General features: G+C 34.9%; 3 protein-coding genes across 6 annotated transcripts in view; 2 read left to right on the top strand and 1 right to left on the bottom strand.

Annotated features, from left to right (window-relative positions):
• The window catches only part of LOC122529900 (monocarboxylate transporter 12), a 4236-nt gene extending 401 nt beyond the window's left edge, over positions 1 to 3835 (bottom strand). The window contains exons 1-5 of the mRNA XM_043656413.1: positions 2619 to 3835; positions 2176 to 2319; positions 1007 to 1916; positions 687 to 907; positions 210 to 524 (exon numbers count right to left, since the gene is read on the bottom strand). Coding sequence (XP_043512348.1) covers positions 349 to 524; positions 687 to 907; positions 1007 to 1916; positions 2176 to 2319; positions 2619 to 3237 — 2070 coding nt within the window. The 5' untranslated portion in view covers positions 3238 to 3835 and the 3' untranslated portion in view covers positions 210 to 348. The remainder of the gene's footprint in view (positions 1 to 209; positions 525 to 686; positions 908 to 1006; positions 1917 to 2175; positions 2320 to 2618) is intronic.
• A 931-nt stretch (positions 3836 to 4766) lies between these two features.
• Positions 4767 to 12099, top strand: LOC122529897 (glutamate [NMDA] receptor subunit 1). 4 transcript variants are annotated; one of them, XR_006306873.1, is made up of 18 exons: positions 4767 to 4916; positions 5162 to 5339; positions 5666 to 5917; positions 6191 to 6385; positions 6474 to 6574; positions 6722 to 6895; positions 7554 to 7667; positions 7738 to 7885; positions 8010 to 8223; positions 8306 to 8440; positions 8560 to 8717; positions 8881 to 9115; positions 9407 to 9555; positions 9957 to 10114; positions 10198 to 10370; positions 10467 to 10720; positions 10818 to 11025; positions 11712 to 11843. XR_006306873.1 is itself a non-coding variant. In XM_043656408.1 (17 exons), exons 2-17 carry the CDS (start codon positions 5178 to 5180, stop codon positions 11952 to 11954), a joined length of 2865 nt encoding a protein of 954 aa, XP_043512343.1. In that variant the 5' UTR covers positions 4767 to 4916; positions 5162 to 5177; the 3' UTR covers positions 11955 to 12099. The 4 variants fall into 4 exon arrangements, 1 of the variants encoding a protein (XP_043512343.1); XR_006306874.1 differs by having other exon boundaries at positions 10818 to 10971; positions 11712 to 11830; XR_006306875.1 differs by having other exon boundaries at positions 10818 to 10876; positions 11712 to 11786.
• Positions 12100 to 13308: 1209 nt separating this feature from the next.
• On the top strand, positions 13309 to 14952 carry LOC122529909 (sorting nexin-12). The gene is made up of 4 exons (XM_043656428.1): positions 13309 to 13623; positions 14375 to 14470; positions 14616 to 14740; positions 14835 to 14952. The coding sequence occupies exons 1-4, from the start codon at positions 13309 to 13311 to the stop codon at positions 14938 to 14940; spliced, it is 642 nt and encodes a 213-aa protein (XP_043512363.1). The 3' UTR covers positions 14941 to 14952.
• Positions 14953 to 15079: the final 127 nt, after the last annotated feature.

Here is a 15079-nt window from a genome sequence, read left to right as displayed (position 1 = left end):
ATTTGTATATAATTGTAATGTAATAATATAATTGTGTGTGTATATATATATATATATATATATATATATATATATATATATGTAATATGTTTGTCCTATATTAATTTTGTTTTTACTTTTGAATGTAAATGTGTAAATGAGAGCGTCATTTATCAATAAAACAAAAGAAGACATGTGCATTTATAAAAACTTACGAAAATTACCCTTACCTGCCGCGAACGAGGTATTTTATGTAAACGTTTCGAATACACTGAACCAAGCAATACATCATGGTAGAATAATTGTAGCGACAAATGTTGTGATTTATTAGATTTCTATTACACATTCAATCACATTCGCAAAATATCTTTATTCTTTTGCAATCACCTCTCCTTGACAATTACTGTTTTCTTTATTAACAGTTATCTTCGATGGGTTCGATACTTCGTTAAAAACCAGGAGTAGAGGTAGACCTCCCATGACCATGCATGTGCCCATACATAGAAAACATACGGAGTAACTTCCGGTTACATCGCGCAGATAACCTGGAATGTAACATAGAAACGTTAACAGTTAGTGATACTGATTACTTTTTATTTAAGTAAAGTAATACCTCTGCGACTACCATGCAGAATCAAGTATCTTCAGGCTCATTAATTCAATTAATATTTATCTTAAATGCTGTTAAAATTCAAATAATTTTATACCTGCTAAAGGTGGGATAGAAATTGCTCCGACGCTCTGGAACATTCTTACAAGACCATAAGTAGAAGAAATTTTATCAGTTCCATATTGGTCTGCGAGAAGGACGGGAACCAAAAGAAACCAACAGCCCAAACATAATCCGTACATGCCTACAGAACATGCCAGGACGTAGAAAGAATGGGCCATTGGAATTACCAGTACTGCCACACCAGCACCCATAACACTGTTCAAGAAGGACAACTTTTATGAAATGAGAAGGTCAAAGATATAAAAATACCAAGCGGATATTTATACGCTTTGCAGAAATATTTCTTTAACGTACCTTCCAATGTATCCTTTCCGCCGATCAAAGAGCCTCAAATCCGAAAGCCAACCGAGCCCTAATCTTCCGCACAAATCGAACGCAGCGGAAATAGCCACCAGGTAGCCAGCTTCCGACTTCGTGTAACCAGCAGCGTGCACGTATGCCGGAAGATAATAGAGCATGTATGGACTTCCGGTGGACATGAGACTAACGGAAAAGCACATCATGATGAATTGAGGATTTTTCAATAGAGACAGATCGATGTACTGCGCTATTCTTTGCATCACTGTTTTCTTTTCTTCCGGCAGTTGTAGCTCGTTCTGAGGAACTGGACACATCGCCGTGACCGACGATCTCAGAGATCTCAACGACGATCTAGCCTTGTACACGCACGTGGAATCAGTCGACAGATCTTCAACGCTGTGCAATATACTCGAACTTCGTATCTTCGAGATTGGTTTCATTTGAAGACCCTCACCCATCACGTCTTTCTCTTCGTCGCTGTCTGTCAACTCGACCGCCACCACGTTGTTCTGATGAAACAATTCGTTCAACAGATTATGCTTCGTAGTCGAGTCATTGGCGAACAGTAAGTCTAACTTTTGCTGTTTCGCCGTTTCTAATTCCTTTGGCGTACTCTCGACCTTTTCTTTCTTCTCTGGCATCCCCGTCTCTTCCGGTGCATAGTTGTTCTCCAATGGCCGGTACAGTGTTGCACTGACGCACACGTGAAGCATGCAACCACCGAGCAGAAGTATGGTACCGTGGAAACCAAAATTGTCCACCAGAATCTTGATCAGAAGCGGAAACACGAAACTGCCAGCTGCTGTACCGGATACGCATATTCCATTTGCTAACGCACGATGTTTGTCGAAGTATTGAGAAACGAGAATGATACCTGGTGTTGTCGACAAACCACTCCCAATGCCTAGAATTGTTATATTAATAAATATTATAAAAATATATAAAAATATTCAAACATTTATAATCGGATTAATTTTATTATCGAATTGTTCATTCGTCATCATATTCTTTCTTTTAAGCGTATATAGTGTCTGCATTTTCTTACGTAACCAAATAATGGATCTTGATAGGTTACATATAGACATATACACATGTGTATGTACACATGTATATTGAAACGAATGTACAGTCGAGAAATTTTATAAAATTAATTGTCTACGAACCTGTGAGAACTCCAAATGTAAAAAAGAGATGTATCAAGCTCGTTGCGAAATAACTTATGGTTAATCCCAAAGCACAGAACAATCCACCAACGAAAACGACTGCCCGACAACTGTACTTCTGGCATAGCATACTCGTCACTGGAGCTGCATTTAAATTATTCACGCGTTAATCTTTAAAATGTTATACAGTTTCTTCATATTTCATATGTATGTTAAAATTATAGTGACTCAAAGTGATTTGATGCTATATTAAAATCCTCAAAGAAGGATTTCAAGTAAACGACGCTTAGTAAACGTAATAATTCTTTCTTAAGCTTCCAAGTAATTTTTAAATCGTACCATTTTTAAAATACATGTACGATATTATTATTATTATTATTATTGTACACAGAAAAGCTAGTTCAATCAGTGATTTCCATGAAAACACTTCAGCAACTACTCACCAAGGGCGAGACAGAGACAAGATAAAATAGCAGGTATCCAAGAGGCGACCGAGGCTGAAGAATCTTTGAATGTTTCCATCACCTCAACATACAACACCCCGTAAGACTTCATCAGTCCAGTCACCCAGAATTGAACAAAAAACGCTCCGCATACAATCACCCAGCCATAACCACCGTCCAATGGAACGTACTTGATGTTTCTCGATTTCTTCGTTTCGCATTTCTTAGGTTTCTTTTTCTTAGTAATGGAAGTTTTCGTCGACCGGAGTTCACGAGATTTGGCAATCAACGGCCTGGCCGTAAGGCTCGATATGGTCAGAAGATTGTCGTTATCTTCGTCCTCGATTGTGTCTGGACTTTGAAGATGCGGCGGCACGATCGGCGTCGATGTTGCTGTCGCTTGAACGGCTAACGAAGCTGGTCTTTTCGGCGAGGGTATACCTGTGCTCAGATCGAAAACGGGCGCTGAATGTATCGACAAAAGGGAGCCTAGTTGATTCTGTTGATTCATATTCTCGTCGATGACAGTGGTACCGACCATCTCCTGCGACGCTGTCGCACAGGCGACAACGTCACGTTCAACCGAATCCTGCAGGCTCCATTCTCGTGGTAACGACATATTTCTGTGGCTTCGTTCACGCGAGGTGGACCGTAATACATTGGAGTTACGTTACTTTTCCTCTTCGTCCTTTGGTTCAGCTGGCAAACTGTCTTTTTTTTTCACCTGCTTTACCTTCTCCAATTTCTTTTTATCTCTTATGTGAAAAACGGAACGCTCTGTATCTCTTTACCTATGCATTTGTCTCTAGGTTTCCAAGATCGTTTTCTATATTTTTCTCTGTCTCTCTTACTAGGTATCAATCTTCGCTTTCTCTACTTTCTTCTTATTCTTTGTTCCTTGAACTCTTCAAATCTTCCTGTTTTGGAAGGTACACCTTATCAGAATCGGTCCACCCCGACTTGACTTCCTCGTTACTTATCCACCGTCGATCTCCTTCTCACCATTTACACGTTCTCCAAGGTTCTCCTGACTCGGTCTAAGGGTGCTTGGTAAATAACCAAAGCGAAAAGGGTGCGCACGCAGAGGAGGTCGCCACCAAGTGGAAACTTACGGGATCGATATGCAGCCACAACTGACGCACTGGCATCTCGCGGTGTAGTTACCACCACGTGGCTTGGAAACAATGCAGGGACCTATCGGTTTATTGTCCTGCCGATCGACCCACTTTTTCCATCCTCTCTCACCTCCACCAGCTTCTACGACCGCTTCCACTCCGTAATCCCTGCTCCTGGACGATCTTCGATCGGTTTAGATCGCGTGTTCTGTTTTTTTTTCCAGCTTCAATTATTCCAACATCTTTAGAAACGATGGAGGTCGTCAGAATTAATCGTTGGGGAGAAACAGATCCCAAGGAGACGTCACGAGTTGTTACGACCACTGAGAAATCCTGAATCCTCTTGGCAATACTTATTTAATTTTATGTTGACGAATCTGAATGGAATCAAAAATAAATTATTCTTAGTTGTTTATGTTTGTCATACGTCTCTACGGTCGAATTCTATATATTTAAATTTATCGAATAATAAATAATTCTTACAATAATAAATAAAAGGTTCTGATCAGATTTCTTACTTTATATTCCAAAAGGAATAAAAAATTTTAACTAATATTGGTTATAAAATATGACAAGAAAAATAATGTAAAAATTGTTTTATAGTTATACAATATTAATTACAATTATTTAAAATACCTTCAAAATATTTGGAATATAAAATAAAAAACCTATTTAGTCAAAAACTTTTGCATACCACTGTATTGATCAATCCTACTATCTATCATTTCTCACTCAGATAAATGGACGTCATGGTTCAGATAAATGAAATCGATCAGTAGGAATTTATTTAGTTTCATTAACTAAAATTCGATAAGCAGAATTCTATTCGCAAATTAGATACAAATTGATTCAAATAATTCTGAGAATAGAAAAGAAATAAGGAGATTAAAACAAGCAGGGGAGGACAGATTGTTGGAACGATCGAAAAGAAATCGTAAGGTCACCTGGAAAATAGGAAAACATCCTAATATTGTAATAGTGGGGACGAGGTCTGTGCGCAGCATCCGAACGGATCAATGAATCTCTGACTTCTGTCTCTCAGATCCACCTTTGCGCTCGACGTTGACACTGGGTCCGTTCATCGTGCACTTAGATAAGGGCGTGAACGATTTTCAAATGAATCGCAAATCTATACGTCCCTGAATATTACGTGAAAACTCAACGGCTATAGACGGTATATCCGGTACGTTCAGATTTCATCTTTGGAGATAAACTGCTCCAGAAGAAATAATAATATGTAGTTAAAGTTAAATGTTCTTATATTTTTTTATGTTCTCCTCTCCTCTGTATGTAATATTAAATTTATGTTAATGTAATTCATTCTAGATTTTGTATTACATATATAATTTGAAAATAGATACAATTTTTATAATTCATTATGCATCATCTCTGTGTACTATCCACTTTAAAATCCAGATTTCTTTCTAGATCGAGTTTTCTAATAATGAAATACGAAGGTATCGCATTGTTCATTTCCTTAATTATTCTGAACGACGAGGTCTACAATGGACTCGTCGCGAGCCAATTCAACAATCCCACTTTCTTTATGATCGGCGGCGTTTTTTCTAATAATGAGAGCAAAGAATATTTCAAACGAACGTTGAACGTAAGTTGCATTCAATGAAAATCCTTTTAAGATTAAATAGTTTCATTTGAAATAGAGTCATCATTGTCTGAAATCTAATTCGTTTTACATTAAGAATTTCTTAAAATCTAGTTTAGTTTAATTCAATTGCATTAATCTTTTAATAAAATTCCGCCTCTGTGAGGTAAGGAAGTTAAGTTCTAATGCAAGTTGGAATTCAATTGTTTTATCCAACAGAACATTAGACAATTAGTCACAGGGTAGCTATATATATTATTCGTCATATTTTTTAAATAGCATGAAAACATTCAGTCATCATTAATTTTGCACTTGGCCTGGTTTTTTAGAATTTGAACTTCAACTCACAATATGTCAATAAGGGAGTGACTTATAAGCACACTGTAATTGAAATGGACTCCAATCCAATTAAGACCGCTTTGAGCGTGTGCAACTCTTTGATAGCGGAACAAGTGTACGCGGTGGTAGTCTCTCACCCCCTTACGGGAGACTTGTCACCAGCTGCTGTGTCTTACACAAGTGGATTTTATCATATACCAGTTATAGGTATATCTTCAAGAGATTCCGCGTTCTCCGACAAAGTGAGTCAACTAATAAATTTAATGAAAATCTCTGATTACGTAATATTTATAACTTTGTATTATAAAAATAGATTTTCTGTCAGAGTTGTTTATTAGTGTAAAGTATGAATAATGAAAATCCAATCAGCAGTAAATATGTTAAATTGCAGTTCTAATGGAAGATTTGCACAAATAAGATTATCTGTAATACTTATTACGTCAATGTCATATTATCCATATTACGTGTTACATTAAATATCTGTATAGTATATGCGACATACTGTATTCTTTCAGAATATTCACGTTTCTTTTCTAAGAACGGTCCCACCGTATTCGCATCAAGCAGACGTATGGGTTGAGTTACTGAAACACTTCAACTATATGAAAGTGATCTTCATCCATAGTTCAGATACAGACGGTCGAGCGTTGCTTGGAAGGTTTCAAACGACTTCTCAGAATTTGGAAGATGATGTTGAAATTAAAGTTCAGGTATATCCAATGAAACGTTCTGATCTTGTTAAAAGAAAAATCTGTCGAAATAATTATTTATAAGTTTTTAATGATGGATTTAAAACAGGTAGAATCTGTGATCGAATTCGAACCTGGTTTAGATAGTTTCACGCAACAGTTGATAGACATGAAGACTGCGCAAGCCAGAGTTTGTCTTTTATATGCCTCGTAAGTATTATTATTTTTTATTTGTAACAAAAAAACCTATAAAATTACGTTAAATAATTGTAATAAGTAAATCGCTAAAAAGCTACCACTAAAGTTTCATCATCCAATGGACAAATGTTGAATGAAAATTGGTTTACTCTTCAACAGGAAAACGGATGCGAGCGTGATCTTCCAAGACGCAGCAGCGTTAAATATGACCGGTGCAGGATATGTCTGGATTGTGACGGAGCAAGCCTTAGATGCACCAAACGCACCGGAAGGTCTTCTCGGCTTGAAATTAATTAACGCAGAGAAAGAAATGGCTCACATCGAAGATAGCCTGTCAGTTCTTTTCTAATCATGTATAGACATCCACGCATGTATGTTGCGTCTGTAGTTTCGTATCTTACTAATGAAAAAAAAGATCTAGAAACGAAAAAATAAAAACAGAAGGACACACGATACCTACGCATGAGAAGACTTACAATTAGAACAAATGAATGGACGTCTTTACAGTACTCACAAGAAAAAGAAAAAAGAACGAACTATCTTTCTTACCATTTCTTTATTCAAACTTTCTCTGATGTAGAACTGTACGATTGCATGCAACGCACAGGGAACACGCATTCTGATTTCACGGCAATGTACAACTGATTTCAGATCACTGGATCACATACTCTCTTAGCACACCCTCCAATCTGTCCAACGGATATTCTGTATTGTTCAGCGAAACACTGAACACGCTTTGAACGTTTAGGATATGTGTGTACGAGTAACGTTGCTCTATTTCTCTCTGTGTGAAACAACCTACTAACCATTTCAGATAAATATAATCAGTAGTTAACGAAGTAACAAATGATTTTGATGAAAATGGTAGTCTCGAGATCGATTACAATTTGAAGATTACTCGATTAATACCTCAAATTTTATTTCGAATTTTCCAATCATTATGACGTGTAACAGATTGCGATTTTATAGTCTAACAGGATATATATTTCAGGATAGTGCTCGTATCTGCTTTACGGGAGATGAACAAGACAAAAGTGATTACGGAAGCGCCAAAGGATTGCGGCGATTCTGGCTCCATATGGGAAACCGGCAAGAGCCTTTTCGAGTACTGTTTACTCCTTACGCATTCTTACTCGTGTAAATTAGATAGCATTTTGTCATTCATTCTGCTTTAGATTCATTCGCAAAGAGGTGCTATCAGATGGTACTACTGGCAAAGTAGCATTCGATGACAACGGGGACCGCATTTATGCTGAATATGACATCATTAACATCCAGGAGAATGGTGAAAGGATCTCTGTTGGACAGTATTTTTATCCATCTGTAAGTGAGAGAGCGAAATTATGCGTTGAAAAATATTAAAACTGCGTTATTCTTTAATTAATTAAAAAAATTTTTAAAAATGTATTACTATTTCTCTAATATTGAAATTCATATCATATCGTAGAATGGTACCAAGATGACATTAAGCGTCAACGAATCGAGCATAATATGGCCCGGCCGACTGCAAACTAAACCCGAAGGTTTTATGATTCCTACACACTTAAAAGTGCTAACTATCGAAGAAAAACCATTTGTCTACGTTCGCGAGGTCGCATTCGGCGAATTATGTCTTCCAGAAGAGATTCCATGTCCCCATTTTAATGCTACCGAATATGAAAGTAAGAATTTACTAAATATCACGTAATATACGTATACGTATACGTACACGTTGTTTACAGTAACATTTTTAAATATTTACAGCTACGAAAACATATTGTTGCAAGGGATACTGTATGGATTTGTTAAAGGAATTGTCAAAGACCATTAATTTCACCTATAGTTTGGCCTTGTCTCCTGACGGACAATTCGGCAGCTATGTGATCAAGGACAGTTCAGGTGCGAGTAGAACCATGGTAGAACAGTTGTAGATGTAAGATCTCGTTTCGATGAGAACACATACGAGCACGAAATAGATATTTATATTATATATTTAATCGATGGACTTCTCTCTTCAGTCGGAGGAAAGAAAGAGTGGACAGGACTTATCGGAGAACTGGTGAATGAAAGAGCAGATATGATCGTTGCTCCTTTGACGATTAATCCGGAACGTGCCGAGTTCATCGAGTTCAGTAAGCCATTCAAGTATCAGGGCATCACCATTCTTGAAAAGAAAGTACGATTTATTTACCTATTAATAGTTAAATAATTATATCGTAGAATAATTAAAAATTATAATTATTATGATAATATTTAATCATAGTTGACATAGCTAACAGTTAGTAAAAATTGGAATTATTGACCCAGGTATAAAATTGTAAAAAGAATTCTGTGTTTAGCCATCAAGATCATCAACGTTAGTGTCGTTTCTGCAACCGTTTAGCAACACCCTATGGATACTGGTGATGGTGTCGGTGCACGTGGTGGCTCTAGTTCTGTACCTCCTCGACCGGTTCTCGCCTTTCGGGAGGTTCAAGCTAGCAAACACTGACGGTACCGAAGAGGACGCCTTGAATCTGTCCAGCGCCGTCTGGTTCGCTTGGGGAGTTCTTCTCAACAGTGGAATCGGAGAAGGTTCGACATTTTTCCATAAAATAATAAAGAAGATACTTGATTCAAACAATGCAAAAATTAAATTTCATAAAAATCATTACTTCAAAAAATACATAGACATTAACGATTATGAACATTGAACTTCAAAATATTTATAGCAATCTCCGTATAACATTCTTTTATCAACTGAAGTGTAATTAAATCGATCGCTCGTGAACGGAATGAAGCTATATATAAAAAAGTTCCACTTCAATAAATGAGGATTTTATCGAGTTTTATAAATATTATGTCTAAACAAAATTATTTTAACAGGTACTCCACGGAGTTTTTCTGCTCGAGTTTTGGGCATGGTGTGGGCAGGGTTTGCAATGATTATCGTTGCCTCTTATACTGCCAATTTGGCTGCTTTCCTCGTGTTGGAACGGCCGAAAACTAAATTAACTGGCATTAACGATGCTCGAGTAAGAATAAAATTAATAAATTATAAAACTAATATTAGTTTTTGTATCTTTACTAACGTCTCAAAATCTATATTATATAGACGTTATAATTATTGATTATATTGGTTTCCGCACTTTTTTATCACGTTTGTATCTCTTTAGGCATTTTTTTTTTCTTTTTAAATATTAAAGATTAGAAAAAAACTTATAATCCGCGATAATAACAGTGAATATAAATATAATGTTTTATAACATTTACAATTTTGTTTTCCATTGTATTATTTTTTGGAACAATCTATACAAACGTATATGTGCATATGTATATATCAATCACTTCTACTGTTATCTTTTGCTACAACATTCATATCGATTTTAGTTAAGATAACAAAACTATTGCATTATCTAAGAAACATCACTTACAGCTTAGAAACACCATGGAGAACCTTACGTGCGCCACAGTGAAAGGTTCCGCTGTGGACATGTACTTCCGTCGACAAGTTGAATTATCCAACATGTATCGTACAATGGAAGCAAATAATTACGACACTGCCGAAGAAGCCATCAGAGATATAAAAATTGGGTAAGAACACAGACAAAAGATAAAATTTTGTTTACCATAGAAATTACAAATCGCCGATTCGAGGAATAATACTATATTTGCAGCAAACTTATGGCTTTTATCTGGGATAGTTCTCGACTAGAATTTGAGGCTGCTCAGGATTGCGAATTAGTAACTGCTGGAGAACTATTTGGCCGTTCCGGTTATGGAATTGGCTTGCAAAAAGGTTCCTTATGGGCAGATGCTGTGACTCTTGCTATCTTGGATTTCCACGAAAGTAAGAATCAGTGAAAATTATTACCTAAAAGTGTAAAATAATTGAAACTTAGTAATGGAAATAATAATGTTATATAATATTGATATTTATTGTTAGGTGGCTTTATGGAAAGCCTCGACAATCATTGGATCCTTCGGAGTAACGTGCAACAATGCGAGCAACTTGAGAAAGCTCCGAATACTTTGGGCTTGAAAAATATGGCTGGAGTATTTATAGTGGTCGGTGTTGGAATCATAGGTGGTATTGGACTTATTATCATTGAAGTAGCGTACAAGAAGCATCAGATTCGCAAGCAAAAGAAGATGGAACTAGCGAGACACGCAGCTGACAAATGGAGAGGTGCAATTGAGGTAAAAGATGAACTTGATCATAAATCATTGACTGGAATCGAATTTTTCCCGTCCGATGTTTTTTGTTGCTCTTTCCTCAGAATTCTGTGTTTGTTAGTAAATTTCAAGCAGCCAGGACAAAGTAGGGGAGCAACGAAGGAATTCTAACAGACTTCAGTAACGATACCTAAAAGAACATGATCGTCAAATGAACACGAACATTCTAGATTAAAGCACACACAAAAATTCATATGCTTTGCAAGCTTAAGGCAGTAAGATTCGATTTTGCATTTTTTATAAGGATAGTGTAAAATACGACAGGAAAGGTATTTCGTTGTATTTTACACTAAAATTGTTGCTTTTATACCGCATCAAATATTTATACAGTTAGCTTCGTTCTATCAGTAATAATACGCTTCAAACACCACGTATCCCTTTCCTGCAAAAAAAAAAAAATATATATATAAGAAAAATGAACCTCTAGTTCTTACAGTGCTGTTGCATTAGATATGTAAAACATCATTACTAGACTGCGAATATTTACACAAATTCATGAGCGTAACTAAGGAAATGAAATCTAAGCAAGAATTTCCAATCCACCACAACTAACTTTTACGTCTTTAAATTTCCATAAACGCATCAAAATCCGCAATCTAATCATTATAGCTAATTTTAAATACGATTCGTATATAAGTAGTGCCTCGCTAACTGGTTATGAGATCTCATCTGGTCAATTATTGAGAATATAATTCTAGTGAAGTCCCACTAATTTTTCTTCGTTATCAACAGTTATCTAACATTCGTTCATTTTATATAACGTGACATTAAAAACTTCTTCTGTTAACAACTTAATTCTAAGAACAGTTAGAACGATGGCCAGCTAACGAGATACCACACAGTATTGCAATATAAATCCAATAGAATTAGTCAAAGTAATAAGATGAATGCAATTTGCTCCAAGACATCCATTACGCTTGTCTAATTCTCATCTTTTTGATTTTTTAAAATGCAGAAACGAAAGACTCTACGAGCTTCGATAGCCGCTCAACGAAGAATTCAAAGTAACGGCCTTAACGATCCTACGACCGTGAGTTTAGCGGTCGATACAGTAGCTAGATCAAACGTGGCACCGCGAAGTCCTGGTCGAGCATGGCCAGGAGACAGTGACATCCGTCAACGACCCATTCCACGTTCAGATGATATTAGGTTGTCGCCTGCCGCATACACTGCAAACGTTTCACATCTCATAGTATAAAGTAACTTGTTCTTATCGATTACCTGTACATCGTAAAATATCAAAATGTTATGTTAAGGAGAGAAAAGTTTATTAAATATGACGCATGTGTAACTGTGTTGAGAATAATAAGTTTGTTTTGTACAATAAAGACCATTACTTTAAAGATCGTTTTTACAGTATCCATTGTCCACCAACTCCAGCCAACTGTTAATTCAAGAACCAATGTTATGTTAATACAACATTTCATTTGCGATCCTTTAGTTAATTTATATCATCGAATTTTGTCATTGCTTTATCATTGTAATCAAAAGCAATCTCAAAGAATTAACGAATCAAATTTTTTTTCCACCTACTCGGTCTATCTTTTATGATTTAATAAAATTTAAAAAACTGAAATACGAAAACCGCTTCTTCCAAATTGTAGAACCCTCTCTTTATATTTCCAATTAATTTCAATTTGCACTTTTGCTTTAATAAAACAATAAGTTACTTTATTTTTATCTTTTAAATATTTCATTGTCTCGCGTCTTAACGGGCTAATTATACTTTGATTGACGTCATATTTGTTATAAAAAATTATCATGTACGCTACAATGTCTTTCTTGCAACTGTACGAAGTAATTATCTTTAAACGGTGGCTGATAAAAATATCAGCAAAATTGAATAGTTTTGAATCATCACCGACCCGGAAGTCAAAATATTTCAAGGTTATCTTTATCCTTTCAACCGCAATCGACGCATTCTTTTTTACTTTTCCTGAAAAAAAAATGTAAAATGAAATACAAGATGATCAATTTAATGTCTTAATATTAATTTTGTAGATTTTATTTATTTTAGCTTTTAGAACTCTCATAAAAGAATTTCACTACTTTTGTTATGATTGAAGGATATGAAAGTCCCAACGTACTCCATAATTTAAATTCAACTAATCAGATACATTTGTATACATTTTCTTCTTTATCTTTGGTACTTAATACCAGCTTTTTAATTACTGAGTTGATTGTAATTTTTTTCTTAGTTTCTATTTAAACATCAAAAATTTGTTAATAAAATTTCAGTTAGCTGATATTAACTCATATCTGAAACATACAATATTTAATTGTTATAATATTTAATAATAATATTTAATGTTCAAAACTTACCAAAACGATTACATTAGATTAAGTTAGACTCTAGTTTTAGGCCTGAATGAATTTATTTAAACATTTCTGAATAAATACATGCTCGTCATGTGAAAGATTATCAGTTCTAAAAGGAACAACCGAATATTTTCGAATATTCGAAACGTAATGTTATTCGTTAATAACATTTATTTAACAGACATCTCATTCAGTTTTGTAAGTTTCCTATCTACGTCCATTTTTAAGTGACTATGATCACAGGCGGAACACATGAGAACAAATTGTGTCAAGTTTCTCACCGCTGTCATTTGACGAACTTTCATTGTCCACTGTATCGGATTTGTGTTTCTCCAAGTGGTCTCGAGGCAATTTTTTTAATTAATTGCACTGTCGAAAAAGGCATGGCGGATACGACAGTGGACGCTACACGTCGTCTAAATGTCAAAAAACAAACGCTAGACGACGCTTATGCCGCGCCAGCAAATTTTCTCGAAATTGACGTGATTAATCCAATCACGCACGGCGTCGGCAAGAAACGATACACCGATTACGAAGTTCGCATGAGGGTGAGTGACAAGACTCCTTTTATTTTATTTTATACAGTTTCATTCTTTGTTCGTCAGTGAACCAGACCAAACCACGTTTTTTTCCATTCTAAATATCACCTTTTTTTTTTTTATAGTTTCGACACAGAGAGCATTTTTAAGATAGCATTTTTATTTGAATACGCAAAATTTTAGTAGGTCTCTGTTCGATTGATTTCTATTCGCTCGTAATTTAATGAATTAAACAGGCTTTTCCTGCAATTCATAATACTCTTTATGAGGGAAACTTACGGTGTTGCAAAATCTTGTTTAATTATTTATGAAGATTTATCATATTATTGTTCAAATTTTTCATATATTTTATTCGCATTAGTTTCACCTTTTGGCACGAAAATAACGACAACGATGGTGTTATTGGAAGTATTAATTTAATTATGGACATTAACCAAATCTATCGTGGGCTGTGTCTGTTATCTTACTGTTAATGATAAAATTGAGCAGATACAAAAATATGTATGCTGTTTCTGAAGTCAGTTGGAAGCCTTAAATTAATATCATATATGAGTTATATTTCAAAATTCAAAAGATAATAATATATATGAGCAAGTTTTTTCTAAAATTTGTATTGAATTTATTCTTGGAACATTATTATTCTCTTCTTGTTTTTTAAAATATAATTAAATATAAATGTTATATTACATTCCTTTTTTTTTTGTACTATACTACAAATACTAATAATAAATAAATCATGAAAAAAAATTTTTCATTTCAGACAAATTTACCTGTTTTTAAAGTGAAAGATTCCACAGTGAGGAGAAGATATAGTGATTTTGAATGGTTGAGGACTGAATTAGAAAGAGATAGCAAGGTCAGCTAATAATGTATATGTAAAACAAATAAAAATAAAAGTTAAATTCCATTAAACTTAATACATTGTATAGTGTCAGAAAAATTATTTTTTTGATTGAAAGGATTATACTAGTAAATAAGAAACGCTTGTTATAAATTTATAGATAGTAGTGCCTCCATTGCCAGGAAAGGCTTGGAAACGTCAAATGCCTTTTCGAGGAGATGATGGTATTTTTGAAGAAGATTTTATTGAAGATCGGAGGAAAGGTCTAGAAGCGTTTGTTAATAAGTAAGTGTACATTGAGTTAAATATTCATTCCATTCATGTTTAACACATAAAAATATTAGTTAAATTATAGCAAAAATCTTACATGATATTTCAGAATAGCAGGACATCCATTAGCACAGAATGAAAGATGTTTACATATGTTTCTGCAAGAACCTGTAATAGACAAGAACTACGTACCTGGAAAAATACGTAATACATAAGTTATAATAAGATTTATTGCAAGTACATATATTTTCCTCCCTCCCCACCTTCAATGTATAAAGTTATATTTGAAAGGTTATTTTAAATTTTTAAGTTAAATTTACTAAGATCCTTCTGTATTTATGCAATATTTAATCG

Source organism: Frieseomelitta varia, unplaced genomic scaffold (assembly GCF_011392965.1).
Source record: "Frieseomelitta varia isolate USP_RPSP 00005682 unplaced genomic scaffold, Fvar_1.2 scaffold_315, whole genome shotgun sequence".
NCBI classification, from domain to species: domain Eukaryota; kingdom Metazoa; phylum Arthropoda; class Insecta; order Hymenoptera; family Apidae; genus Frieseomelitta; species Frieseomelitta varia.
The sequence above is the reverse complement of the archived record's forward strand: the minus strand, read 5'-3'. Positions and strand labels throughout refer to the sequence as shown.